The following is a 13,442-nucleotide window of genomic DNA, read 5'->3' on the forward strand; positions in this document are numbered from 1 at the left end:
CTTGACCTCAGGCAGGCGCCTTCGCCGCCCTCTCTCGCATCACTGGGGAGAGGAGGGTGCTCAAAACATTCTGGTTCAGGAAAGCCTGTGCACAAGCGTTAGTTTATTGCCGATTTTATGTTCTAAAGAGTTGCTTTTATTGACAGCCTAATTGTTTTATTCTGTTTGTAAGCTGCAGTTTTTTTATGACATTGATTGAATAATTAAGCGTCTCAATCCCCACGAGCGACGGCATGTCTGCGCGGGACAGGGGTGCAGGATAGCGAGGCGTCTTCCCCGGAAGGATGGCTGCCTGCGCTTCCTGCCCCCTTCCTGGACGGGGAGAGGCGGGGGTCACCGGTGAGGCTGCAGCGATGGGTGGGAATGCAGACTTTTATAGGAGGGGGCAGAGGGGGTCTGAGCAGTCGTGGCCCTCGAGGCGCTGCCGGGGGTCCCGGCTTAGTCAGTCCCTGCGACACCTCCATCCCAAGCGGGGGGCCACTTGCAGCTGCTTGTGGCCCTTGACTGGGGGGAACTGGCTGCTCTTGAGTGTGACGTGCAGCTGCCGGGGGCCGCTCTTGTAGGGTGTCAGCTGGAGCCGGACGCTGGTCTGCTTCCGGGGGCCCAGGGGGCCCAACCTGCAAAAAGAAGAAGAGCCTGGCAGGGAGGAGGCCAAAGAGACCGGCACACTTTCCTTTCTTACCAGCTCTGAGGCCGGGGGGAGGTGGGGGGCACTCACAGTGCCAAGGAGGCATAAATCATAGCAGTGTAAAGCTGGAAGGGACCCTAAGAGTCATCTAGTCCAACCCCCTGAAGTGGAGAAAACAAATAGATCATCTGTAATCAAGGATGCTTTAGTTAAGATTCCTGAATTGCAGGGGGTTGGACTAGATGACCCTCAGGGGTCCCTTCCAACTCTACAATTCTATGATTCTGTCGCTGACAGGTGGCCATCCAAACCTCTTGACCAAAGAGAAGGAAGATATATGGAGGCCCCTGTGGGAGAGGGTCTTCTTCTTCTTCTCTCTGTCCCCTCACCCCCTTCACGACAAAATACAGCATCTCCCTCCCTGACTGGCAGCAAAAGGAGGATAGATCTTCCAGTTTGTATTGTATGGTTGCTTATTCCTTTTTCTCTAAAGACTCTTTAGGCACATTGTGAATACTGTATATTTTCCTGCTTGTAGGTCTGTCTGCTGTTTGTAGTTTCACGGTGCCAGAGAGGCAACTGAATGTATTCCTGGGCCCCTGACTTTCAGGAATGCTCCTGCTCAGAAATGGCTCCAGAGCTGATATTCAACGGGGAAGGGGAAGGGGTCACGTGCACATTCACACACACACATAGGGCAGGGGGAGGAACCTGCCCCAAAGATCTTCCAAACTTGCTCCACAATCATCCTTTGGCCTGCACTTCCTCCAGGACATCAAGCGCTGGGAGTGGAAGCCCCCTTCTGCCCCCCCCCAGCCCCCTGTGGGAAGTAGCAGCCAAACCTAACAAATGCCTATTCTTGCTAGTTAACATGAGAAGGAGCTAAGACCACAGAGATGTATTGCTGACAGGCAGAGACTCAGACCATAGAAATACAATTGGTAGAGAGGGCTCTGTGTGATGCCATTTCCCCTCCTCTCTTGGAGAGGGAGGAGCATAGAGTACTTCCTCTTCCTCTCTCTCTCTTCCTTTGACCATCAAAGAGGGCAGATGTCGCCTGTGCTAGGCAGATGCCAGCTGGTTATACTGTAAATGTAAGTATTTTGCTTGCATAGCTTTTATTACTGCTGTTGCTGTGATCCAGTGCATGGTTATAAAGTAAGTAAGTAAGTCTTATTTTACTTCCTTCCCAAGTTGTTGCCTGAACAAAGTTTTACAGTCTGTGATTTTGAATTCTGCTGCCAAGGATGGCATTTTGAAACTCTGTTCACCCCATGCATGTGGGCGCCCGGAGGGATTGGGCATTACAACAGGATGACTTGCAATCGGCCTAGCCGCCCCCCTGTCCCCTTACTCACTGTATCTGGGGCTGGCCCTTCACCAGCCCGCTGCCTTCCATGGTCAAGATGCAGCTGCCCACGGGCTCCGAAAGGGGGTTGGCAAACACCACCTGGATCGGGAAGGGCTGGTTCACCACCACGGAGGCCAACACCTGTGCCAGGGACCAAGCGGTTAGGAGCAGAAGGGGGGGGGTTGGCTCTTTGGGACAGTTGCCCACCCCAGCCCTCCCGTTGCCTAGCCTGAAACGTGGGTGGTGAGGGGGGGGCAAGTTTGTTCCCCACTTTGAAAAAGGCCGGGATGTTTCTTGCCGAGCCTGCATGGCTTTAGCCCACCCAAACCACATCGGAGGGAGGCATGTGGGTTGCCTGGAGGGAGCCGGTCATGTGTCTTGGCTCCTTTGCCCCCAGGAACAGAGCCTGCACGGGACCCCACGGTAGCTGTCCGTCTCCCAGGCGAGCAGCCCACTATCCCCCCACCAAGCCAGAGGCGATGTGCCTACGTGGATGTCCAGGCTGGGGCTGGCCATGGTGATGGTCTTCTCTGCCAGGGTCTTCTGCCAGGTGGTGTTCTCCTCGCCCAGCGCGATGACGCGAAGCTGCTTATCCTCTCCCAGCTGCTGCCCGTACTGCTGGTAGGAGATCCTCCAGGGCAGCTCCTTCTCTGCAAAGAGGCCCGTGTCAGAGGAGGACGGCACTCCTTCACCCGGAGACAGCGCCTTGGGAGGCCTGCCCAGCTCCCGTTCAGCTTGCCTTACCTTCCTTGGGGCAGAGGGAGAGGTACAGGGTCTCCTGCCAGAAGGGTGGCCGTGGGTGGCCATCGTGCAGCACGGCCTGGGCGCTGAGGCTCAGCTTGATCTCCTTGTGGGCAAACTCCAGGTTGCAGGCTGCCAACACCAGCTGGATGTCCTGGCCCACCTCAGGACTCTCCACCAGCTGGAGCTTCAGGGAGGTTTGGGCCATGGTTGGCAGCTCCCGGGTGCTGTCCTCCACAGAGGCAGAGAACGCAACCGGAAGGACTCCTGACCTGTATCGCATTGGGGGGCTGAGCGGCTGCCTCTGGCCGAGGGCCTTCAGGAACACGCGGCGCTCTGCTGGGGAGCCTGTGGGGAGAGAGGAAGGACAAGGCAAGGCCAGTGAGTACATGAGGTGAGGCACGCACGCCCTGCCCCCCCCCGGTCCGGAGCTTGGCTGAGGGGGCAGTGGAGGAGTTTGGGAGCCATCAGAGGCACCAGATCTCTGCTAGACTACTTACAGTCTGCATAAGATGATCCCTGCAGGATCAGGCCCCAGGAGGCCCTCCTAGTCTAGTCTCCTCTTCTCACAGGGGCCAAGCAGATGCCCCAAGGGGAAACCAGCAAGCAGCCCCCCCCCCCGAGCACAAGAGCAGCCCCCTCCCCTCCTGTGGCTTCCAGCAGCCGGGATTGTGTTCCTGTCTCTCACCAGGGAGGCAGAGCAGAAGCAGCAGGGTTAGCAGCCCTGAACTTATTTGTGTTATTTTATTTACTTATTAAATTTATAAAGTGCCTGCCCTTCATCCAAAAATCACAGGGTAGTTTTTACAGCATAAAGATACAAAACGAAAACACAAAATACATAACGTAACAAAAACAAGCAGAAAAACCAGTAACAAACACCTTTAAAAAGCCATAGATTGTTTAACCAGCCTTAAGCCTGGGAGAAGAGGAATGTTTCTGCCTAACACCTAAAGAGATGTCATGAAGGTGCCAGGCAGGACTCCCTGGGGAGAGCATTCTACAAGCAGGGAGCCACTGCAGAAATGGTCCATTCTCATGTAGCCACCCTCCGGACCTCCTGCGGAGGAGTCACACGAAGAATGGCCTCAGAGGATGATCGCAGGTTTGTCATATCCTGAGCTATTGAAGGATTTACAGTGGTGCCTCGCTAGACGAAAATAATTCGTTCTGCGAGTGTCTTTGTAGAGCAAATTATTCGTCTAGCGAAGCACCAATGCAAACCGCTACTTTTCGCGACGAATTTCTCCCCCCGTCTTGTGAGGCAGCCCCATTGACATTTTTGTCTTGCGGGGCAGCCTTCCGCTAGCGAATGCCGTTCATCTAGCGAGTTTTTCGTCTAGCGAGGCATTCGTCTAGCGGGGCACCACTGTATAGGCCTGCACCAGCACTTTGAATTGGGTCTGGAAACAAATTGGCAGCCAGGGCAGTTGGGCCAGGATTGGCATTATATACTCAAACCATCTTGCCCCAGGGAGCAACCTGGCCGCTGTGTTCTGCACCAGATGAAGTTTCTGAACTCTCATCAGAGGCAGCCCCACGTATAATGTGTTGCAGTCATCTAACCTAGAGGTTACCAGAGCACAGACCACAGAAGTTGGGCTGTCCCTATCTGGATAAGGGCGCAGCTGGGCCACCAGATGAAGCTGATGGAAAGCACTCGGGGCCACTGAGGCCACCTGATCCAGAAGTACCCCCAGGTTGCGTACCCACTCCTTCAGAGGGAGTGTAACCCCATCAAGGCCACTTTCCAGCCACCCAGTCTAGGGAACTGCCCTGATCCGGAGTGAACTTCAGTTGGCTGGCTCTCATCCAGTCCATTATCAAGGCAAGACAATAGTCCAGCACTTCCACTGCCCACCTGCAGATGTAAAGGACAGCTATGTGTCATCAGCATGTTGCTGACAAGGGACTCCAGATGACCCCACTCAGTGGTTTCATGTGGATCTTTTGCAGGCATTTTGCAGCTGCTGTTTTTTAGAGCAGAGCTCGTAGTGGCCGAGAAACCGCTCCCAGCTGGTGCTCCAAGGCTGGTTCTCCAGCTGCTTGAGGTTTTCTGCAGCAGCAGCTTCCTCCCTGTGGCCCCAGGCCCTCGAAGACCCAATTGCAAGAACAATCGTGCACCACAAAGCCCAACCCCAGCCAACTGCCTTGACAGTGCAGCAACCCACAGGCTCACCCGCGAGGTGCTTGCAGCAGCCTCTTAGCAGCCAGTGGAACCTGGGCTTCCTGCTCTTCCCTATGCCCCAGCCACAGCCACTAAAAGCGCTTTGCTGCCACCATCACAAGCAGGATCAGACAGGTTGGCTGAGAATTTCACAGCCTTCAGATGAGGGAATAGCACCCTGCAATTTAGGAGCCTGCTGGCCAAGAGGCCTCTCCACCGGCTCTGTCTCCAGGCCAGAACAATCTGTTCTGCTCCTCTGTAACCGCTTGCAGGAATGGTGAATCCAGAGGACAACTTCTGAGTCAGGCCAGCTGGCTGGGTACAGGATGCATTTCTGGGTGGCCGTGGGTTCCTCCATCTCCCTACCTTCTGGGTATTTGTAGGCACTGGTGATGTCTTCCCGCTCATTGCTCCCAACGCATTTGGTGCTGATGTTGTTCCCAACAGCCCTGGTGTCCCACTGGAGCTTCTCCTTCCTTGCCCCGTCCAGCAGCCAAGCCACACGGTCAGCATTCACCATGGAGAATACAAAGGGGGCATCAAAGCGCAGGTGCAGGTCTCCCTCCCGGATGGCTGTGACAGGGGCTGGCCCACAGCAGTATAGCCCTGCCAGGAGGGAAGAGAAATGTCCGGGCTGGATCAGGCCAGGGGCCCATCTAGGTCAGCATCCTGTTCTCACAGTGGCTGACCAGATGCCTTTACTGGGAGTCCACAAACTTCATAGGGCTCCACCCCCTTGATCATTTCAGTCACCCTTTTCTGACCCTTTTTACAACTCCATAATATCCTTTAGGTGACCAGAACTGTACATAGTACTCCAAATGTGGTCGCTCCTTAGATTTGTATAATCTAAGGTTATGATAGTGGGAGTTTTATTTTTGGTTCCTTTCCTAAAGATCTGTAGCATGACTTTTGCCTTTTTCACAGCTTCCACCCACTGGCTCAGTGTCTTCATGGAGCTGCCCGTGGTGGCTCCAAGGTCCCCCAGAGACAGAGAGGCACGATGGGAAAGCAGTCAGGCCAAGCCTAGGCCAGGCGGGAAGGAGGAGCGGAGGAAACCCACCATTGCTGCGCTCCTGGGGGGTGGCATCCAGGACCTGCCAGCCATGGTAGCCTGGAGGAAGGTCTCTCCGTGCCATCCAGCACTCATTCCACACATGGAAGTTCCTGCAGCAGAAGACAAACAGAGCCCAAAGAGATGGTCTCTCTAGCTGGGAGGGGTGTGGTTTGTGGTAAGATGCATCTCTGGGGTCATCCGGGGGGGGGGGGGAATCACAGAGGTCATTTTGTTCAAGCCCCTGCAATGCAGGAATTGCAACTAAAGCATCCCTGACAGATGTTTCCCCTCCCCAGCCTCTGCTTGGAGCTGTTCTCTCTTTGGGCAGAGAAGAGCCCAGTCTTGGCCTGCAGAAGGTCTTGGGTTTGATCCGAGGTAAAGGGCCCATCTGGGAAGGAAAGCCCTTGCTTCACTCCATCCCTGGGAAGGAGCCCCTGAGTCAGGGTGGTCCTCCCTCCATCATGTGATGCAGAGAACAAGGGGCCTTCATGGCCCCAGAGGATTTGGCAGTCGGGGGGGGGAGGGGCCCCCAGGAGGTCGCCCCCTCTCACCAGATGCTGTCCTTGCTCTCTGTGGGCAGGAGGTGCCCGGCCTTGTCATAGAAGACATCGATAATCAGGTTCCCGTCCTTCTCGTGCCCCGAGTCGAAGTTGGTCACCACCCGTGAAGGGATCCCGAGGCATCGCAGCACTGGGGAGAGGAGGGTGCAGCTGGGTGCCATCCTGGGCAGCTATGACCCCTCCCCACCTGGTGCCCTTCAGCTTTGCTGGTGGAACCAAGTGCTACTGTTCCCCCCTCCGCCTGGAGAAGGGATGGCTGTGCCAATTCTGCCAGTACCCTGTACTTGGCTCCTGTAACTAGCTTCTGAGCATGTTAATAGCAAGAAGAAGCAGCTTCAGCTTCCAGTAATAAAGCAGCTGGGGTGAGGCTCTTACAGGGACCCCCATATCTGCCCCATTTCCCATGGGGCCAGTCTCTGGGCCCCAAGAGTAAAGTCTCTCTGTCTTTGTGTGTGTGTGTGCATGCCTCAGAGGGGACTTGGGGGTCCATTTCTCCAGCCCACTATTGGCCGCCCCGTCCCCTGTTTTTCCCCCTAAGGAAAACTGGCACACCTGCCTCTCCCTTTGGCCCAGATAAACCACCTGCTTTCTCCAACTGACAGTATTTAAAAGTTGCCCTGTGTTTTGCTACTTGCCCCCCCCCATCCCCACTGTCCACCTCCCCTTAAGTACCAACCTCTCTACGAGTTTGCAGTCAGGAAAAAAGCTGTGTTTCTTAAATTCCTTGCTAGGTGAGGAAGTCCATGTTCCCAAATGCAACCTGTCACTCACTTTCCTATTCAAAATACAGCTACTTCTCATTACACAATGATCTTGACAAATGCAAGTACTAGCCGGACAGTCCCCTCCACACTGTCCCTTCTGGCTTCGCAGGTGAAGCAGAGGCTTCTATGTTGCCCTGGGGAGTTGCTCCCAGCATGCATTGCTCCCCATCCCTACCTGTGCACATCACGGCAGCAAAGACCCAGCACTGCCCAAACTTGACTGGCCGGCCCCCGCTGTGGTCCCACTGGGTCAGGATGGCGATGCTGCCACTCCACTCGGTGGGGCGGACGCCCCCGGAATAGTCCTCGCTCCAGTTGCCCAGGAGGACCCCATTGTCATCGTTGCTGTTGATCTGGAGGGGGGAGGCAGCCCCATGAGTGCCAGAGGGCCCTCCCAGGCAAAGCCAAGCTCACAGCCACTCAAATGACCCTCCCAAAGTACTTAGAACTTGCCCCTTGTTGAGTTGCAGCCTCATATAACTCTAGTGTGTTTGAACCTAATTAGTTCATGAAGGGGTTAAACCATGGAGTGAGCTGTCCTGCCAGCCTCAGCCTATGTCATCACCTGTCACTTTGAGAGGAATTGGGTCACCAAACCTTTGTGGTGTAGTGGTTAAGAGCGGTAGACTCATAATCTGGTGAACCGGGTTCGCGTCTCCGCTCCTCCACATGCAGCTGCTGGGTGACCTTGGGCTAGTCACACTTCTCTGAAGTCTCTCAGCCCCACTCACCTCACAGAGTGTTTGTTGTGGGGGAGGAAGGGAAAGGAGAATGTGAGCCGCTTTGAGACTCCTTAGGGTAGTGATAAAGAGGGATATCAAATCCAAATCCAAACTCTTCTTCTCTCTCCCTCCATGTGAGGAGCTCTGAGTTGGTTGCTCCAGCCACATGGCTTTAGCCAGCCTCTTTTGTTTAAGACTGAGTCTTAAACTAGTGTTTTTCTCAACCAGTTAATGTTCTGGCAGCTGCATCTTGCAAGGGCACCCCTACCCACAATGCATTGCAGCAATGCAGCAGTTGAAATGGGAGCTTATCAGAGCATGGCCCCCGGTTGCCTGGAGCACCCCTGCCACGTGCCTGCTCTTTCCAGGGGAAGGAAAACTGTTTGTGTACATGCAGTTGTTTTTAATTTTAATGGGTTTTTAATTGTTTTTGCTGTGTTGTGAAATGGCTTCAAGGTGCTTCTGGGGAAGTGATTTATAAGTGAAATAAGCTATGGCAACCCCATCTGGAACAGCTTGTACACTGAACTCCTGGGTGGCAGGCGTGGGGCATGGGGAAGGCGACGCCTCTTGCGCATGCTGCATTGCACTGTCCAGCCAACCGCTTTGGGCCCACATCCCAGAAGGTCCCACCAGCCCCACCATGAGCATATCAGGGAACAGCCTGGGTGGGGGGTCCCAGCAGCTCTTACCATGGCGCTCAGCACCCGGCTGACATAGACGGGGCTGTTGCGCAAGGAGCAATCCCTGCCCGGGTCGTGCAAGAAGTGCAGGCTCCTGTCCAACAGCTTCAGGCAGATGCCCACCATGCCCTCCTCAAACTGTGGAGGAAGAGGAGAAAGAAGGGGTCCAGCTGAGCTGGTCCAGCACCTGCTCTGCATGCAGAAGGTCTCCAGCTCCAGGTGGGGCTGGGAGAGACTCCTGCCTGAAATCCCAGAGAGGAGCTGCTGCTGCTGCCAGTCAGTGTGGGCAATACTCAGCTACCTGTAGATGGAGTAATGCCCTGACTCAGTATGAGGCAGCTTTCTATGCTCCTTCTTAAGAAAAGCCGACTCGGACGATTGCAGGCTCAGGTGCTGCTTGCGAGCACCAGATGTTTTGGTGCTTTTTGGCCTGGCCGCGCTGCTCTTCTTGGCAGGGGCCAAGGAGAGCAGGAGGAGGGAGGGAGGGCTGGGCCTTGTCTGGCTGGGGTTTGTGGGTGTGGATCTCCCCCAGCACTTGCTGGACCCCAACTCCCAGCTGCCCCAGCCAGGCCAGTGGTCACGGATGGAGAGGTCAGCCAGAAGTCCAGTAACACCCTCAAAGCCCCATCTTTAGTCAGCCCTGGACTAGGGGGGCTGCACCTGCTGCAGCACTTCACCTTCCTAAATGGAGCTTCCATGGACAGAGCCGCTCTACCTTAGTGTGGTAAACAAAAGTGGGAGAATGCGGTTGGTCTCAGATGCTGCTTGATTGGGCTTCCCACTGGGTTGGCCCCTGTGAGGATGGGACTAGATGAGTCATTGGCCTGATCCAGCACTGGGGTTCGCCTTAGTTACTTGCCTGCCCAAAGTTCCAGGGAACTGGGCGGATCCAGTCCTTGTTTCCCTGGTAGATGAGGCCCTGCTCATTCAGGATGTACTCCTCCCTCTCCAGCTCGCTCTCCAGGTAAACGTCATCATCTGAGAGGCAGGGGAGGGGGACAGGTCAAAGAATGGAAGCCACCAACTTGGAGGGCTTGGAAAAAGGATTAGGCAAGGAGAGAGAGGGGGCTGTGGAGGGCCTCTAGCCAGGCTGGCTCTGCTCTGCCTCCACAGCGGGTGACAGCAAGGCTTCTGAATGCCTGTTGCTGGAAACCGCAGGCGGGGAGGGGGCTGCCCTGGTGCTCTGGTCCTGCTTGTGGGCTTCCCCAATTGGAGCATCTGGTTGGCCACTGTGAGAAAGGTGGGCCCTGGGTCTGATCCAGCAGGCTCTTTGGAGGGTTGTGGGAGGCACCTTCTCCTCCTGGGACCCAGTCTCACCTCCAGGGCCGGCCCAAGACATTTTGGCACCCAAGGAAAACCACAAAATGGTGCTTCCCTCCCCTCCAGGGAAGGAGTGAGAAAAGATCTACTTCAGGCAGGAAGAATGGAGGACTAAAGATCAACATCAGCATCTGCTGCCCCTGTGGATCCTGCTGCCTGAGGCAGTTGCCTCCCCTTGCCTCATGGGTGTGCTGCCCCACTTCCCCTCCATGCCCAGGAAAGCCCTCCAAGGTCCCAGGGAGACGCTACAAGCCCCTGCCCTCAGATGCAGACCCAGGACTCTTCCGCTGCAACGCTGAGCAAGGCCAAGCATTGGGTGGGAGTGGACCCTGGCAGGGTTGGGGGAGAGTAGCAGCCAAAGCTAACAAATGCATGTTCTTGCTAGTGAGCATGAGAAGGGGCAGAGTCCACAGAGCTGCATTGCTGATAGGCAGAGACTCAGACCACGGAAATACAATTAGAGAGGGTGCCTAGAGGGGTGAATTGCAATTAATATCTTCTCTCCTACCCATTAAAACCCACCCCACCGTTCAGGGTCTGAAGGAACCGCCCAAAGGGCCCCACACACCCTACCTGGGCACCAGGCATTGAATAGCAGGATAAAGTCCCCCAGGTAGTAGAACTTGGAGGTGTAGTCGGAGTCGATGCGGATCTTCAGCTGGTAACGCCCAATGGGGGCCCCGGCCGGAGGCCGGACAACGACGTCTGTGGATCGGGGCCCGCTGGCGGCGCTGGCAGTGGCTCTCCAGGTGCGCTTCGAGTCCGGCTGTCCTGGCCCCACTGGGAAGATGGATTGTGTCCCCGCCTGTTGGTCTGGCTGAGGCCCTGCAGAGTGAGGGGGGAGTCAAGGGGAGCTGGAGGGGGTCAGGCTAGGTCAAGGCAGCCCAACGGGGCACTGAGCAGCCAGGAAGAGCTGGCCCGGTTGGACTGCAAAGGAGCTGCCATCATCATCATCACTGCCATCAACTGGCCGTGGAAGGTGGGAACTGGCTTGCCCACAGAGGCTGCCTCATGCTGTCTACTGCACTAGAGCAACAGAGACACGACCTGGGAGAGGGTTCAAGTCCCCACACTTAACCATGACATTCACGGGGTGACCTTCGGGACCAGTCACTCCCTGTCTCAGTCTAGCCTACCTCACAGGGCTGCTGCTGTGGGGATTAGAGGAGGACTAAGACCTGGGAGACGAGGGTTAAAATCCCCATAAAGCCATGAAGCTCACTGGGTGTGACCTTGGGCCAGACACTACCTTGAGCTCCGTGGAGAAACATGTGGGATATAAATACAATACGGTAATACATAAAGTAGAGGCCCTTTTTTCCTGCTTTTGTCTGCAGCACCTGCTGCTGCTAAACAAGACCCTTTCAGCTGCTGCTGCTGCTGGCAATAGGACCCCACTGGGTCTCCACCAAGGTCTGGGACTCCCTTGGCACCTGTTGGCAGGCAGAACTCTGAGCTTCCCACTCCAGGTGCTCCAATGGCTGCAATCATAAAATGGTAGAGTTGGAAGGATCCCTGGGGGTCCAGCCCCCTGAAGTGCAGGAATCTCAACTAGATCATAGAGGGCATATGACCATCCAACCTCTATTAAAAAACCTCCAAGGAAGGAGAGTCCACAACATCCCGAGGGAGACTATTTACTGTCAAAAGTTCTTCCTGGTGTTGGAATCTCCTTCTTTGTAGCTAGAAGGCATGGGTTCTTGTCCTACCATCCAGAGCAGGAGCTTCCTCCACCTTCCATGTGACAGCCCTTCAGGTATTTGGAGATGGCTCTCATATCTCCTCTCAGTTCTCCTCTTTTCCAGGTTAGACATACTCAACTCCCTCAACCGGTCCTCATAAGGCTTGGTTGCACACAGGCAGGCAGCATTTGCCCGGCAGTCCAGATGGAAGACAGGGAGGGGCGCAGAGACCCCTGTGGACAAGGCAGACCACAGGACCCAGAAGAGACCTCAGGGCTTGCAGCAGGTCCCATGGACTGCAAGGAGATCAAACCTCTCCATTCTGAAGGAAATCAGCCCTGAGTGTTCACTGGAAGGACAGATCCTGAAGCTGAGGCTCCAATACTTTGGCCACCTCATGAGAAGAAAAGACTCCCTGGAAAAGACCCTGATGTTGGGAAAGATGGAGGGCACAAGGAGAAGGGGACGACAGAGGACGAGATGGTTGGACAGTGTTCTCGAAGCTACCAACATGAGTCTGACCAAACTGCGGGAGGCAGTGGAAGACAGGAGTGCCTGGCGTGCTCTGGTCCATGGGGTCACAAAGAGTCGGACACAACTAAGCAACTAAACAACAACAGGCCTCCTCAGAGGAAGGATGGTGCTGCCCTGGACATGGTGAGGGCTCAGGGCCAGAAGAAGAGCCTCCTGGAGGAGGCCAGTGGCCCACCTAGTCCAGCCTCCAGAGGCTGAACAGTGCCTGTGGGAAACCAGCAAGCAGGATTTGAGCCCAAGAGTTCTCTTCCCTCCTGTGGCTTCTAGCAACTGGTATGCAGAAACATTTGCAGCCTCCGACTGAGGCAGAGGCAAGCCATCCTGGCTAGGAGCCTTCAATAGCCCTCTCCTGCATGCAAGTGCCTAATCCTCTTTTATCTCCTCTCCTCTCCTCTGGGCAGGGCTGGTTGGAGACCCCAGGCCAAGCCCCTTCCTCTTCCTCCCCACCTGCTCCTACCTGTTTCTGCAATCAGGTGCAGGGAGTCTCCGTGCAGGTAGCCTCGGCCCTGGAAGTGGAGGGTGATGGTGAAGGGCTGCCCCCGCCGCGCAATCACCTGCTGGCCCCCCATCTCCGCTGTGCGGTGCTGCAGGTTGTTCTTGGTGCTGTGCCAAGTGATGAACGCCAGCTGCAGTTCTACAAAAGAGCAAACGGACATCAGCGGAGACTGCTGGGCCAGGCCAGTGGCCCATCTAATTCTGTCCTCTCAGTGGCCAGCTGAATGCTGCTTCTGGGAAGCCGCCAAGGGTCATCTAGTCCAGTGTTTTTCAACCACTGTTCCGCGGCACACTAGTGTGCCGCGAGATGTTGCCTGATGTGCCGTGGGAAAAATGGAAAAATTACTTTATATATAGTCAATATAGGCACAGAGTTAAATTTTTAAACATTTTTTAACATTTTCTAATGGTGGTGTGCCTCGTGATTTTTTTCATGAAACAAGTGTGCCTTTGCCCAAAAAAGGTTGAAAAACACTGATCTAGTCCAACCCCCTGCAAGCAGGAATCTCCACTACAGTATCCATGACAGATGGCTACCCAACCTCTGCTTAAGAACCTCCAAAGCCACCTTCTCCCACTCTTGCTCTCCACAATTCTAAGCTAGACTGCCTCTGTCCATGGAGGCTCCATTTAGCAACCATAAGACACTAAGAAGAGCCCTGTAGCAGCTGGATCAGAAGGGGCCCCATTTAGTCCAGCGTCCTGTTCTCACAGTGGCCAACTAGGTGCCCATTATGG

At 55.2% G+C, this 13,442-nt stretch overlaps 1 protein-coding gene across 1 annotated transcript; it reads right to left on the minus strand.

The window, feature by feature from the left end:
* Window positions 1–361: 361 nt before the first annotated feature.
* Window positions 362–12,867, minus strand: TGM5 (transglutaminase 5). The gene is made up of 12 exons (XM_033153954.1): window positions 12,667–12,867; window positions 10,567–10,818; window positions 9,533–9,651; window positions 8,683–8,811; window positions 7,444–7,621; window positions 6,496–6,634; window positions 5,951–6,054; window positions 5,254–5,493; window positions 2,724–3,068; window positions 2,469–2,629; window positions 1,987–2,120; window positions 362–617 (listed from the first exon to the last, which is right to left on the minus strand). Exons 1-12 carry the CDS (start codon window positions 12,863–12,865, stop codon window positions 443–445), a joined length of 2,175 nt encoding a protein of 724 aa, XP_033009845.1. The 5' UTR covers window positions 12,866–12,867; the 3' UTR covers window positions 362–442.
* Between the last annotated feature and the right edge of the window lie 575 nt (window positions 12,868–13,442).

This window comes from Lacerta agilis, chromosome 6 (genome assembly GCF_009819535.1).
Source record: "Lacerta agilis isolate rLacAgi1 chromosome 6, rLacAgi1.pri, whole genome shotgun sequence".
NCBI lineage: Eukaryota > Metazoa > Chordata > Lepidosauria > Squamata > Lacertidae > Lacerta > Lacerta agilis.